This window comes from Scomber scombrus, chromosome 1 (genome assembly GCF_963691925.1).
Source record: "Scomber scombrus chromosome 1, fScoSco1.1, whole genome shotgun sequence".
Lineage (NCBI taxonomy): Eukaryota > Metazoa > Chordata > Actinopteri > Scombriformes > Scombridae > Scomber > Scomber scombrus.
The window spans coordinates 14,817,413-14,833,609 of record NC_084970.1 but is presented as its reverse complement, the minus strand read 5'-3'; the positions used below and the strand labels follow the sequence as shown (position 1 = coordinate 14,833,609).

Below are 16,197 nucleotides of genomic sequence, written 5' to 3'. Positions count from 1 at the left end.
CTCTTCCATTTCATACTGACACCTACTTCTAGGTTTTCTGTACATCCCCAACTTTTAGGTTCTTAGAACGTAATAGAGCAGCATGCCAGTGAGGCATATTAGCTAGCTGCCTTTCTGTGAAGCCCAATCACTCACTCACTCACCAAGTAAACAGAAGTAATCCAGTTCCTCTCAACAGTACTGCATTTACAGTGGTTTGGGCGCGAACATGGTAATAACAACACCAAGAGCCTCTAGTTTTATGGCAGTTAATTGGCAGTAACAGCTGATAATGCCACAGTCTACTCTTCCCTCTAATGTGAAGAGGCTCTGGTTAGGACACACAGGCCCCCACACAGGCCCCCATAATACATGTATAATGCAAATTAAAACGGTAAACTAGACTTCCTGCGATGAGAAAACATGGAGTAGTCCCTTTCACAGCCATAGAACAGTATTCACATATTTTTTTGCTTCTACAGAACAGAGCAGTTTTTAGTGCTTTACTGATTTTGACAAAGCTATGAACATGAGTTCCAGCAAACAGTCAAAAAAAGACAATGCCAAGAAAGCTGACATGTCAACTAGCGACACCGACCGGTTTGCTCTGACTGCTCTGCCCGAAAATCACAGAGTGACCCTATCAGTTGAATGTAAGTCAGCGTATGCATGTAGCCACTAAAACAAGGCTATACATGATTCAGACTACCGTCTTGGACCACGAACAGCAAATTGGTTCTTTCAAACTAAGGAGAAAATGATTAGCCAGTGCATTCTGGTCTTAGAAAGTGTGCAGACCAGCTGGTGACACTACATTGAAAGCCAAGGTTATAGATTAATCCAAGAGCCCCCAGCCAGCAGTTTTCTTTTCTGAGCTTCTGGTTAAGATACTTGGTTAGAAAGTTCTGGACCACCCCTACCTGTGCTAGACTGTGGACATTTCGGCCTCACCACTAAACCCAAGCCTGGGGATAAACTCAGATGGGTCATGATGCGCTTCCACAAGTTCCAGACCAAAGATCTGGTGGTCTGTGAGACTCAGAAGCTAAGGGGGAAATTTGAGAGTTTTTGAAGATGCTTGCCAAATATCAAGAGGTAATGAGGGCGCTCTAAACCCGCTCTGCACAAGCCAACTAGACTGTTCATCATGACCAAAGACGGCAATAGAAGGAGTGTGTGTGAGTGTGTGTGTGTGTGTGTGTGTGTGTGTGTATTATATATATATATATCAAAAAATTAATTCAACATAGTATTAATTCTGTTAAAATGTACAGCAGGTCCCACAGTACACTGACTTCAAACCATCACTACCCTCACTTCCCCCATCTCTGCTCCTCTCTCAATCCATCCCTCCCTCCCTCAGGCTACCTTTTCCTCCACTATTCTCTACATCGTTACCATAATCAGATAAGACAACTACCTAGGGAGCACCAGCATCCCTACAGCACCTTGCTCGTGGCACCATGTGTGCATATGTGTGCATGTGTGTATGTGAGTGTGTGTGAATTGCTCCTGGCACTTGGAAACCCGTATTCCTTTTGACTGTCTTTTTTGGTGTTTTGAGCTTTTCAAACCGACAGATGACTGGTGTGTGTGCTTGTGTGTGTGTGTGTGTGTGTGTGTGTGTGTGTGTGTGTGTGTGTGTGTGTGTGTGTGTGTGTGTGTGTGTGTGTGTGTGTGTGTGTGTGTGTGAAACCTCTGTGTATATGTGTGTGTGTGTAGGAAGGTTTCCTAAATTACCGAGCTCCTTCATAGGGTAATGTCTGTATTGTGGCTGACAGACTGCTACAAATTACTGCTGAACTGTGATCGTGTGAGTGTGTATGTGTGTATATGAGTGAGAGAGCGAGTAGATGAGTGTGTGTATGTGTGTGCATGAGAACGGGAGTATGCGAATGGTGTTTGAGTGTCAAGGATGATTATGTTATTCTTCTGAATGGTCAAAGCGGATCACATCACCATACCATTAAACAAAAGGCAGACTGATTCACAAGAATACACACACACACAAAGTTGCAAAAACCCCTCCAAGCCACACCAGTATAGCACGCTTACAGCAAAATACCTCCAAGCCTTATTCTTTCACATGCCTACATGGACTTGTGAAACACATACAGATACTATACATAGACATAAACACCTGATCACTACGGGGCATACAAATACTGTACACACGCAGTTGCAAGTGTTAGCGCCATCAGCAGCACTACATTTAGCCAACAACACTCTGGACTGCTAAATTACTGCAAAATGCATCAACACCAGTCAGCCAGCGAGTTAACAAAACTGTCAAGTTAGATTTTCTGACCTGACATAATAATTTCCCCGGTCAACATGTATAATGGCTTCATTCGTGACTTCTCACCCTAGCATTCAATTGTGCTAAACGAAAAAACTGATAAGTAACTTTTTTTTTTTTAATCTTATTTTTAAAACTATATTTAGCATATTATAGAAGACGATTTAAATGTTCTCACACAAGTGAAAGTGTTAAACCAATAAAAAAGTTAATTACTGGAAACTTAAACGCAAAATCAATCTTAAGCAGCTATTACAGACAGAAGATTCACTAGATTCTGATCTGCTCCCCTTAGCTGTATTAATCTGCTGTTGTCTGCTGTAAATACATCCTCAAAACAATCATCTTCAGTTTCATATTTCAGGGGTGGTATAATATATTTTTCTTCACTGGAAAGCTTTCATAGTGCACTTGTATGAAGTGCTGCGTTTGCATTCACAGCTGCTCAGCACTAAAGGAACAGCAAAGGAGAGCTGATCCATCCAAGCTGTATATTACAACAAAAAAGCCGTGTGGCAGGCCAAAACATCCAACTGGTGAAAATCCCATTTAAAAACAAGACGTGAGGATTTTGTTACAGTTGCTACATACAATATTCATTTACTACATGAAATATAGTAAATGTAAATTCTTTCAAATTGACCACCTGAGCCTCGTTTTGAAAATGTGTTACAGACAAACTGTAATAAGGCCTCTAAAATGCCAAAGTGCCATGTCAAATAAAAATGTGGGCCCAATAGAGATAAAAAGCAAACAAACAGGTTAAATTACAGACACTTATAGTGATAAGACTTGTAATGATGACCATGTTTTTTGCTCTGCGTTACTCAGAGATGCTGAAAGAGAGATTGTCCAGTGGAGCAATCTGTAAAATGATACTCTTAAACAGACTAGAAACACACACACACACACACACACACACACACACACACACACACACACACACACACACACACACACACACACACACACACACACACACACACACACACACACACACACACACACACACACACACACACACACACAGACTCATTTGGTGCCTCAAGAGTCTTCCCACTTCACTAGCTGCCATTTCAAAAAACATCAGAGCTAATGAAAGCCTTTTTTCGTTCATGACAACCTTCTATTTCTAACTTCTGATGCCTTCTAAAATGTCTAGTTAATGTGCCACTTTGCAGTCATTTCTACACAGGACTTACTGGGCAGGCTTTTTAAATGTGTGGAAAGTATAAGGTGCTGTCTGAGTATATGTTTTTGATTTAATGCGTGTGTTTTGTTACCTGCAAAGCAAGGTGCGTCCACCTCTCCAGTGCAAGCCGTCCCTCTGTTCTGAAGCTGACCATCAGTCTGGTCTGACTGCTGGACTGACCGTACCGCAGAGTGACCGCCTGCTCAGACACGGTCACAGAAAAAACTAACCTCTCCCCTGAGCTCTTCTCCAGCAGCATCCTAAGAGACAAAAACAAAGACATATACAATGTCAATAAACAATATTTATGCATTTATTAACCATTTCAGCAGTGGGAGACAGTCCGTTTGAATACTTGGCAGTGAGGAACTGTTTCAGCTTAACTCAGAAAACACAACGAAGAGTGGACTCCAAAACCCATGGAGTCAAGCGCCACTACGTGCAGTCTCTCATTCTGACATTTACACGTGGAATATTAATATTTTACATGACTGCTGGGTTTCTGCTGCTACACTGGGTGCAGACAGACACATGCACACCCTCCACGTGTCATATTAACCACCATCACTGACATTTTATGGGAAATCATGGCTTTTATGAACCCAGAGCAGCATACCCTATAAATCACAGATAGATGTATGCATGAGAAAAAGAGCATGTGTAGAATGTCTGCACATGCATGTGTGTGTATGTGAACCTGTGAGTGGGACAGACGGTGGATAAGTGCAAGAAGAAATAAAGTACAAATTGGTGAGAGTTATATCTGAAATAAATATGATTTAGTGGACCGAGAATGCTTTGTGTCAAAAGGTGCTTTTGCTTTTTATATGAGAATTGTGATTCATTTAATTCAGTGTTGAGGCTGAACAAAGAAAAAGAGAAAATGTCAACAACTGGAACGAGCAAAAAAACTTTTTTCAGAGTCATTGTTATCTGTAACAAATCAAGTTTGTGCATTTGTATCATGTATTGTCCACTTACAAAAAGGCCAGCGATTGTAACCATCCTTAACTCTAAATATAACTTCATAATCAATTTCTGAAAGTGAAGCATTGATATAGTAAAAACTATCATTTGTAAGAACAGGTGGCTGGCTCTGTTCATTGTTCAGAAGGAGAGGGAGGGATGTGAAATCGCACAGAGAGAGAAAGAGACAAAGAAAGGGGTGAGAAGAGATGGACAGAGGTGAGGATAGAGACCTCCTTTCATCTGGCTTCTTTGATGGCAGCCATGATCGCCTGTACAACAAAAGACTGATAGCCAATGACAGCAACAGAGAGAGAGAGAGAGGGAGAGAGAGAGGGGGGGGGGGGACAGAGTGGGGGGAGAGATATTACTTCCATTCAGATGCTTTCAGCCATACAGGTGTCAGGTTGGGTACACCAAGACAACAAGGCTTGTCTGTCATCTAAATCCCCAGACAGACGACTTCACAAACAAAATCACAGCATGAAATCTAAAAAGAGAGATCTGATCTTAGTCTGATTCTCCTACTGAGAGTTAAACTTAACTGACAGCAACATTTAAACTCAACATCCAGTGAGTGACTGGAGTACACATGCAGCCTGTCTAGTGTTGCATGAGGTCTTTCTTCAGAGCTGTCACCACCGCTAAGTTATCAGTCACATTTATCTTTTCACTGAATATGTGATCTCTTCAACAAAACCATATCAGCTTATTAGTTTGTTCAAATGTAGACAACCTTTCCTGGTCATTCAAAGACAGATTCACTACACTACTACAATTTTATGTGTCCTAATTAGTAATAATTTCTTCTAGTAATTAGAAGTAATTCAGCTAACCTTTCAATTGTCATTGTATAGTAGTAAAAGGGATATGTATTTACAACAGCAGCTATATCACAAGCTAAATTTCATTCACAAACCTTAAAACAAATACAAACCAATTGGCCAAGCAAGCAGTGAAGCTTTTTTTAACAAAGCATTCAATGTTGTTCGAACAATCTCCTTTAAGTGTTGCATGATGGAGAAGCAGATAGTGTTACCAAGCAGAGCTAATTGATCTCTTTCTGCGCGTACATGTGACTTTTGTGTGTGTGTGTGTGTGTGTGTGTGTGTGTGTGTGTGTGTGTGTGTGTGTGTGTGTGTGTGTGTGTGTATGTGCATGCATCTGTGTGATTGCAAGCTGATCTCAGCGTGTGTAACTCTGCACCATCTCAACCCTGTCTGAAACATACCAACACACTCTCATCCGCTGTCTCTCATGCAAAACAAGTCTAAGTAGGACATGACAGACAGTTGTTGGCTAACATTTCCTGATGGTGATATTGATATTGATGGTGTTATTAGATCAATATTTCAGGGCTTTCACTCTCTTTTCATTGTTTTCATTTTAGATATCATATCAGAGCAGACATTTCACTAAGTATCAGGACAGCAGTGTGTTCTGTGTATTGATGCTGTTGGACTATTGTTATACTGTACATCAGTAATTGTGAGACATACATATGATACACAAGTTTCTATTTTAAAAAGCAGGAGAATAAACTGTCTGAATGCTTATTTCCCATTTCTCTTTAACATAATTTTAATGTTACTGTGAGACACATGGAGAATAAACCCACTTTGGGAAATTACAGTGTAAATTGTAATAAATGTGTAAACTAACTAATACAAAACATACAGTATAAGACATGGTTTCTTTATTATTTGTTTTGTAATCCGACAGCTGCTCCATCATCCTCTCTTTCCTGTTCTACTTCTGAATCATCTGATCAATCTCTGTGTTGTATAAATTAACCACATCACCACCCCACCAGCCATCCCTTCCTCCTGCTTATCTGTACCTGTTCTGATGACAGTGTGTCTGCCTCAGACATCTACATTTTTCAGTTGGTCTGACTGCCTCTTCTTTGCCTAAAGATAAAGATGCCAAATAAAGACCAATTTTTCACCATGTGTGTTCTGCCACTGATCCAGTGTTAAAAGACCACAGCTGACTGAGTAACAATGTTTTAACTAGGCAGTGTGAGCTGTCAGATAGGTGTTAAAGCTTACCAAAACTTGCTAAATGTAGCTACGATCTAGATCCATTAATTATTTATATCCCTTATCATTGGCCAACATAAAATTTAACATTTTTTGATATTTTCCAGTTCTGTACTGTTTGTTATGAATCATATTCTATGATGAGTTAAGATCATTAATTTCTATCAAAATCTTAATTTAATTTACTGTATCTTCGATATAGTCGTATACACAAAGAAAATACCAACTGGCTGTCATGTACACTCACACACAGCTGATATGTATCTGACCTTTTTTTCTTTGCATTAAATGAAGCATAGGGTTAGTTCATGCATGACACGGAAGTCATACGCCCCAGCTGTAATCAGCTGACAGCCACTGATTGAATCAGCACACCTTATCAGTCACACACCAATCACAGCCATTCTCACCACAAGGCGGTCCCTTTAAATATGACTCCCACCTACACTGATCTAGCTTCACCATTCCTCACACTGCTGCTGGCAAAGCTTGCCTCCACCACCCCAGCCTCCACCTTTCTGGTTCCGGGTCCCATCATGGCTCTAGGGTCAATCTGCAATTCATGTCTTTCTTTCGGCCCAATCCAAGGGGTATTTGCATTGCACTCCCTGTTTTTAGCTCAGCATGCTGCTGGCTAATCCAGGGAGCATCTTAGAGTGGAGCCTTCAACGCCAAGTAAAACTGTATTACCATTTGTTACAATAAATGGTTTAATCTATGACGAGAGTGTTCCTGACTGAAATAAGAGAAAACATGTAATTTAAACTTTACAGCACATTTACTCCCCTTTACTCCCCAGAGATAAATAGTTAGCTAAGGTCCATCCATCCATCAATTATGTATCTATACATTCTGTAATGCTCAGTGTACCGTATGAGCTGTAGGATAACATTCATAAATAATTTAAAATTCAGCAATGCAAATGGCTGCTTTTATTGTACTATACTGTAAAATAATGCACAATGTCACCAACTATTCGACTAACGGTGATTATTTTTCTTTCGGAGAATTTACAAAAATCTCACACAAAAAAACTCACATCTCCCCAGGAGAGCTTGGTTTTATCCACAGTGCCAGGGTGAGGGATCCCAAAGCTCCCAGATTCTGTGATGGGAGAGAGACCAGACATCCCTGCTGGACAGGCTGAAACATCACACTACTGGATCTGCTAGAAAACCCCTCTGAGCTGGAGGTAGTTCGAGTCTCATACTCTGTCTGAATCCCAGGACGAGTGTCATTAGTGTCTTCAGTTACACAAGTACCCCTGGTGGAGAAAAAAAAAAAGGTTAATATTTCTCCCTAAAGGACCTTAAAAGTGTGTTAAATCACCTGTGAACAGACAGCATGCAACATGCTAAAATTAGATAGACATATATTAGATACAAAACATCTATTGCAGCACAGCCAAATCAAATCAAAATTAGACACCTCGACTCTTGGTTTATCTCTGAAGCAAGTTTTTCATATATATTTTTCACAGACTGAAATGGCAGAGGTAATGAGAAATCATGTAGTCTTCTAGTTAAGATCATTGCTATGAATTTAAACAAATCATCTAATTACCTGCGTGCTGGTAGAAGCAGTGGGGCATAAGGAGGTGTAGAGGATCTATAGGGACACTCATGGACACAGAAGGCCTGATAGCATGTCAGCAGCTCGGTCTGTGAGGAGGCAGTCTGGCAGTAGCTGCTCCGCTCTGGAACCCCACAGGTGGAACGAGCCGGAGAGGTGGACACTGGTTTGAAGGCAGCAATGTTCTCCATCCGTGGGAAATTTCCCTGGGAATTAAGAGGGTTGAACAAGTGTGATCATTGCATTTAATCTGGGTCTCTTGCTCTGTTTATTTTTTTGTAAACAACCTGAGAAATTTGGATACAATAATGACCTATCATGACATTTTAGAAATTTTGAATCTCAACTGCTATCTGAATCTCAAGTGCTACAAAATTAAACATAATATTGGTTATGCAATAGTGTGGTGATAGTATAATCCATTTTGTGGATAAATGACCACTTAATTCCATTTCACTGCTTCAGTTTCAGGGTCCTGGTATAGCGCATGTGTGCTCGCTGTCATGACCTAATGGGACACTTATTATTTGTAACACCAGTGATTTTCGTCTATGAGAAGTCAAAACGTTTGCTGTGAAAATTTCAATAATCCACTAGTCACTATTCCACAGACTGTGGATCTAAAATATGAATGTAATCTAATTACCTGTGATGATGCAGGTGTTGGACACAGGCTGAGGAAGAGGAGAAGTAACCAGAGGAAGCTATGACAATGCCTCATCCCTGCCATGATGTTTTTCTCTTCCTTCACCTCTCCTTCAGTGCTGTTCTTCAGGTGGAACTTCCACAAAAAGGCAGACCGGCTCTTTAGTTTCTTCATCCATTTCACACTTTGTTTGATTTCATCTTCTCTTTCCGCTACTGACAGAATCCCAGAGACATCTGTCTCACTTGTGTCCTTCCCTTCCAACAATTTTCCCCAGCTTCCTTTAAGATATTTTCCAACTTGCCTGTTGCTTAGCTGCTCTTCTCCTCCTATCTTCATCATTTCTTTGCTGACTCTTGTGACCCACGTTTTTCTGTTCCTGTGCAGTTTTCCTCCCTTTGCTCCTTCATCATTTTCCCGGCCTTCTTTCTCTTCACACCATTTCCGGCCTTTGACCCCACAAGATTCCAGAATCGGATTCTCTCGTTGCTCCCGCGTGTTCCAAGGTTGTAGAATTTCGGACATGGGTTCTGTAACATTCCCGGAGGCAGAGGGATGTTCAAGAACCTGCATTTCTTTCGGAGGTCTTCGAGCAGCGCTTGAATTAGTGATGGCTGTCATGGTTTCATGGTTCCAGGGTTACAGGGACATTTCTTTACAGGCCAGTGCCTCTAGGGTGAGGATACGAAGCTTAGCTCTCCGTTACACTGTCTCTCTCCCTCGCACCCACACACATACACTCACACACACCCACACACAAACCACAACCAAAGCCTTCACATGATAGGTAGGATTTCACAATCTAGAGAGGGAAAAGAGAGAAGGAGAGAAGGAAAGAGAGACGTGGTCAGACCAAAATCCAACATGAGACAAATCTGAGGAGAGTGAAATGCCATGCAGGCTATTCCTGAGCCAAAGCCTACAGTACCATGTACAGCTTGATGGAGGCGCAGCTCAACTGATACATCGCTTTCCCCTTTTCTTCATTTTCCATTGAATTAAACATGCCCTTTTTCCTCCTGGCATCTGGCCTCCGGGTTTTTATACAACTGAACGGTTTTTCACATAGGTCTGTTGGAAATTGAGGCTTAGGCCAAAGCTCTCTTCATTACAATACTTATCAGCTTCAATTTCACATTCTGACACACAAAAAGAGGCCAGCAGTGCAGTCATCTCTGCAGTGTTGAATTACTTGGACCCTCTTGCCCATAATGTTTTAGAAAATAGATGTAAAACAGTGTATCTAATAACGGTGCTACTATGTATTGATATATGCTGTACAAATTTGTAAATCTAAGCAGATATGGTAACACGCAACAATATGTGGTAATTCCTCATGGTTTACCTGTTGTTGTGGATTCCCAGCACAAAGCTCTATCCCCATCACAAGTGCAGCGTCAACAAACATTCAACTTGTTGCTCTGGCATGAGTTGCACATAACAAGCTACCTGTATTTTACCACACACCTGTCTGTCAGCGATAGCAGACGCCGCTCCAGAAGAAAAAATAGTCCTTTCCAAACATGACTTTATCCGTTTTTCTAGCACACAGTCCCGACAGAGAAAAAACTGACAGCACAATTGAACTTGACGGAGCTGCTCTTTTTTTCTCCCTCTGTCTTACCTCATTCTGAACATGCGGTGCGCGGTGCTAAGGAGATTACAACGAGCCGCCATCTGGCCAGCAGCGCCGTGGCGAGGCGGCAGGATATTGGGCACAAAGTAACGACAGTGCGACGTTACACTGTTGATGACCAAGTAACGCAAACTTGAGAGCCACGGGGACCGTTTGATAACAAACAGTGCGACATATCCGTTTTTGCATCTGTTACAGAGTACCATAGATTGTCCGTGACAGCAAGGTATTAATACGCGATTTAAATAATGACCCCCTGCTTGGTAGTAATGTTTTACCCCCCACCTACGTGGGATGCGTCTGGGTTTCAGACAAGTGGCTCTCAGAGGGAAGAGCAACGCTACCACCGTCGCTAGGCAACGGTGATCCGCTCTGGCCAGAGAGTGTGTGGGATGGAAATCATCACATCATACCAGTCAAATATGTTTTCACTAAAATACCACATCACTATTTAATGTAATCATTCATTATGACACGGATGACCAAAATCTAAAAGGCCAGGGTAAAAAACAAGGAACACTGTCGCAAAAAGAATGGATACATGATGTGTAATCATTCACTCATGAGTCATGATTCCTGTAAGAGAATGTGCATCTGCTATTCAGCTGTGCTGTCAAACCTGGACACAAACTGCAACTGTCAACTGCAAAGACAAGTCATATTTTGTTGTTTCTCACTACTCATTGTTTTGACAGATTGTTTTTTCTTCCTGCAAAGTGTAACTTCAAGTGTGTGCAAGCTATGCAGAGCACATCAAAGGGAATCAAGCAGGCAAAAAAATACCCAAATGATGCACCAAACCACAAGGGCAGTATTAATTTGGTAATGTAATCAAAAGCATGATCAATAAGTCCAATTAGAACTGTCTTAAGTGTCTAAAACTGTACAAGTCACAAAGTATCAGTTTTCAAAAAGTGGATGGGACAGCTGATCTGACATATCCTTTACATTCTGCAGAATGAGTTGTCATTAGCTCCAAATCTCAAGGAAACTCATTATAAAGAATATTTAAAAGGAGGAAAAAGAGAGGCAGAGGAGTTGGCATTGTTTTGTTCCCTGTCCTTGTAAAAACATAGATTCAAATAATCAAATTCAAAATGTTTTCTTTCTTACTTGCTTCTGGTGACATCTATACATGCCCTGTCAGCTCATGAAGTACGTAAGGGTCAACTGACAGTGTGGACACATGACAAAAAGAGAAAATCATCCTCAAATGTTACACATCTCAGTTGGCCACTTACCTCACATCAGATGACCTCAGTCTTTTGTTAAAACTTGTCTTTGTATTATTTCAGACCAATAAAAGCTCAACTATTTGAAATGTTATGAAGAATAGGCAAGTTTTCTATTGCCTCTATTCACTCAGCTCTCAATAGACTAACTCATCATGGATAAAAACATTCATTTAAACAAATGTTCTAATTTACATTTTTCCCCAGTAACCTATCATAAATCTTCTAGTTTCATAAAGCTGAACATCCACTAGGAAAAGATAAACAATTGCAAAATACACACAGCCAAAGCACAAGCTGAAGTATACAGCGGTTTAGACTTCCACTGTGTGCGTAAGCGGCCTGCATTTAAATTATGTAAACATTTCTTCCGAAAAAAGACCCTCTCTTATATTTTTCCCTGCCGACAAGTTTTTATGTTATCATACTAATCGTGTTTGAACAGCTGCAATTTGCTTTGGTTGAACAAAGGCATTCTAACTAGGTTTTAATTAAGTGTTCCTAATGACCTTAAGGAGATTAGAGGTTCGCCTTCTAATCAATACCAGGCAGAGAGGAGCAAAGGGAGGGGAGAGGAGGCGAGGGGAGGTGGCTAGGGGCTAGGATAGAGGTAGGGAGAAAAGGGGAGGAGAAGGGGGGGAAAAGGAGAAAGCAAAAAGGGGTAAGAGAGAGCAGGAAGGGGAAGGTTGTGGAGAGAGAGGAGGAAATTGAATATAGGCAGGTAAGGAAAAATGACCAGTGGTCGCAGGACTGGAGGAATCAAACTATGAACTTCAGATCAGAGATATTTGCCAAATGGAATAAATAAATAAATAACATACATGTACATTTAAAGAAAATATTGCCTGCTGGTTTTGCTGATGGTATTTTTCAGGCACTTGATTTTCTCAAATAGCTAACAAAATGGTAATATTTTAATGCTCACAGGCATTTTTTTTTTTTTTTAAACTGTTAAGGAAGCTGAAGCTATTCCTGGCATGGACAGCCAGGTGTGGCCTCTGTGTTTCTACAATATAAGCAAAACATGATCATTTACAGAAGAGTTTAGAGCGTTCTCTTTTTGTATACCTTGTCATATTTGTCTCCTCTTTTATTCCCTCTCTTCTCTCTGAATGTGAATATGACATCACACCACCATGTGAGATAGGCTACGATCATCAAGAGCTTTGTTAGCCAAGAAGAGTTTCTCTTATCCTCTCCTCATAAGACATTTGCATAGATTTGCACAGAGTGTCCACATGACAAAGAATCTAGTCATACATTGATTGTACTAATTTATTCAGCCAGGCACATTCAATTCCAGAGATTGAAGTGCTATCACACAAACGGGATTAAAACCGGATGACGATCGCACAATTATTATTGTCTCATTTTCTAAATTACTTATGTATGACTTATATTTGGCTAAATTGTGTTTGCTGGTCTAATAACATTAAGGGTAATATGGTAAATGTAGGCTGTAAATGTATCGTCTCTCTGAGTCTCCAGAGCAGCATGAATATGTATGGAGACCTCCTTGGCCTCGCTGCTGATTAGGAAAAGCGGAATAAATTGATGGCTGGGCTGTGTGTTTTTTCTGTGTAAAATGCAATATTAGGCTGTCCATGTGAAAATGTTACATACACACACATCCACATACATGCAGACACGCACACATCTTTTTGGGGCCTCATTCAAGAGGAATTTTACCTCTTGAGTGCTAGCGTGGCAATAGCATGATTCCAAATCATGAGCACATTGGCTGACACTGATTTTGATTTCTTTCTGTGTGCATTTGTGATTTCATGTGTATTGAAAAATATCAACACCAAAATGCCCCACATCTTTATTATGATTTTGGCATGCAGAGATAATGTCAAGTTACCTCACTCCATGTGTATTGGCAGCATTAAAGTTAGCTACTTTAGTCCAGTAGTTCCAAACCTAGTGTCAGGGCCCGTTAGTGCCTGTTAGGGTTTTAGTTGATTTTCTGTTCTTGTTGTGCCACTTCCTGTTTTATTTTGAAGTCCTTGTCTTACCCATGTCTTCCTGTCAAGTTTCCCGCCTGTGTGATTGCTTTCCCCTCCCTAATGTGTTTCACCTGTGTCTAGTTGTCTTCCCCCTCCTCGTGTATTTAAGCCGTGTCTCCCCTCCCCTCTGGGCCAGATCGTCTTGTCTTTAGAGTCAGAGTTCCAGCGTATAATTTCCTTGAGTATCTCCCTGTGTATGACCAGCTTTTGATCCGTGACCTAGATTATAGCCAGCCGATTACCTGTACCTTCGCCTATTCTACTGCCTGCCTGGTTTTGACCCCTGCCTGTAATAAACGACTCTGATTCAGCCTGAACCCTCCGGTTCCTCGTTTGTGTCCCGATCTGTACCTGATACCTAGGGGTCGGGCCCCTCCAAAGGGTCAGCAGATAAATCTGAGGTGTCTTGAAATGATTAAAGTTCTGATACACAAAACTGTTTTCAGTTTTTTGACTTTTAAATCTACTAATATTAACCGATATTTACTAATCTTTGATTTTTGGTGAAATGTTGGATAATTTGGATGTTTATCGGGGGGGTTACTCGTAAACATCTGAAATGTGACCCCAACTACAGACTGCTTTTTGTAAGAAGTCAAAAGCCCCCCCACTCCTCCCCCACTCAAAAAAATTGGAAACCACTGGTTTCATATTTAATTATGTTTTGTATATAAAACGCTTGATATATTTTCTACTGTGTCAAATATTCATTTGAAATGTAACTAACGCTGTCAAAAAATTAAATGTAGTTAAGAGGAAGTATAAAGTAGCATGAAACGGAATTACCCAGTACAAGTACCATAAAATTGTACTGAAGTACATCACAAGTGTAAGCTACCACTGATAATTATACAAAACACTTGATTCCTCCTGATAAAAAGCTGAATTTCTAAGCAGTAAATGTAACTGACCAAACCCACCCTTACTTTCTTTTGCTGCCAAATCCTACTTTTTCACTGACTCCATAGCAGTAGGTTCAGACTTCATTGTTTAAGACCAAGAGAAGGCGACCAAAATAAAATATTTGGTGGAAATTCAACAAGCCACCAGAGCGTTGAGCTTTGCAAAAAGAGAAGAGTGAAATCAGCAGGTCAAGAGGGCAAATAAAAGAAAGAAAGAAAACAAACGGAGTCAGACAGGATCAACGCTTCATAGTCCAACAATAACAAAGAAGCGAAGCAACAGATGATCTGAGATGCCATCAATTTGAGTCATTTTTAATTGTATGGCCCAACATCACAAATCACACTTTTACCTCAGAGCAACAGAGGAGGGGGGGGGGGGGGGTATTCAGTTGATTGCAATATGCAGCCTCACCGCTAGATGCCACTAAATCCTACACACTAGTTCGTCAACTTTCAGCCTCTGGAAAAGCAGTTGTGATAATACCTGGCTGGTTGAGTTATGGCTCAACACAACAGTAGATATGGTTATTACTATAACTGTAGCTGTTTCAATGGGGCATATTGTCACTGTAGCTGTACTGTGACTACTCTTCACAGCTACTAATTAACATCAGCTGAGAAAGCATCATAAAGCCAGACACTCAGGATTTGAACACAGTGTTCCTGTTAGATATGACTGATGTGTTGCCAGTACACACCACAGGAGTTCAAGAATAGCTTCACTGCAACGCTCAGCCAGCACAACCATGTCACTTCACTGCACACACACACACACACACACACACACACACACACACACACACACACACACACACACACACACACACACCCCTGCATGTATTTAGTGTTACACCCATTGTCACAGCCATGGTAATCATAACAACCAAAGCCACAACAGGCATGGCAATAATCACAGCGACTGCAATGGGCCAAAGCTATACTCATAATCAATGCAGTCACAGTCACAGTCACAGCAGTAGCCTGTCATAACACATTGCAGAGAACTATAGGTTAACTAGCTCTGCCAATAATACACAATAATACTAATACAAAATGGGCTGACATAATATTATATCATAATACACGGATGCTCTATGCTACTGTCAGAGCTCAGCCTTTCTCTATGGATTACAGGGAATTCAAAAAAGAAAATGAAAAGGTAACTCAAAGCTCATAGCAATAGAGCAGTTTGGAAAAGATTCCCATCATGACCAATGGAGTATCCATACATTCTCAGTTGGTAGGCCCTGACAGTCCATTATGGTTTTAAGTGTCCATGCCATGAAAAAAAAAGAGAAGTCTTTTACGGCCATCTGTCAAGACATTAGTTAGATCAAGTTTCTCACTGGCCAGTTTCATAGACTCAGACTTTACCTATGGCTCAGAACTAACTGATGATCAGACTTAAGTTGATTTACTGCACAAAGTAGCCTTGTTCTTGACTATCAGAAAAAACAGAAATGTTTGCCTAATAGAAGAATCCCACAGTTATAAGCACATGGGAATATTCACAATGACAGTCGTGTCACTGTAGTGTATTCCCAACAGGTTATGCAGTTTTTAAAACTCTTTTTCTTCTCATTGCTTGCTCCACAACATTGGTCGCAAACCACAAATTTAGAGCCATGTTTTGCTCTTTTTGTGTTGAGTGTCGCTAATCAGTGTCACTGGTTGTTACCATGGAAATGTAGCTCTTAATATGGACTGGCTAACATTTTC

The 16,197-nt window shown here is 40.8% G+C and overlaps 1 protein-coding gene across 1 annotated transcript in view; it reads right to left on the bottom strand.

Moving 5' to 3' along the window:
• ush2a (Usher syndrome 2A (autosomal recessive, mild)) overlaps positions 1-9,317 on the bottom strand; it is a 231,796-nt gene extending 222,479 nt beyond the window's left edge. Inside the window, 4 exon segments of the mRNA XM_062427527.1 lie at positions 3,562-3,730; positions 7,518-7,742; positions 8,042-8,256; positions 8,697-9,317. Of these exon segments, the coding sequence (XP_062283511.1) occupies positions 3,562-3,730; positions 7,518-7,742; positions 8,042-8,256; positions 8,697-9,317 (1,230 nt within the window).
• Between the last annotated feature and the right edge of the window lie 6,880 nt (positions 9,318-16,197).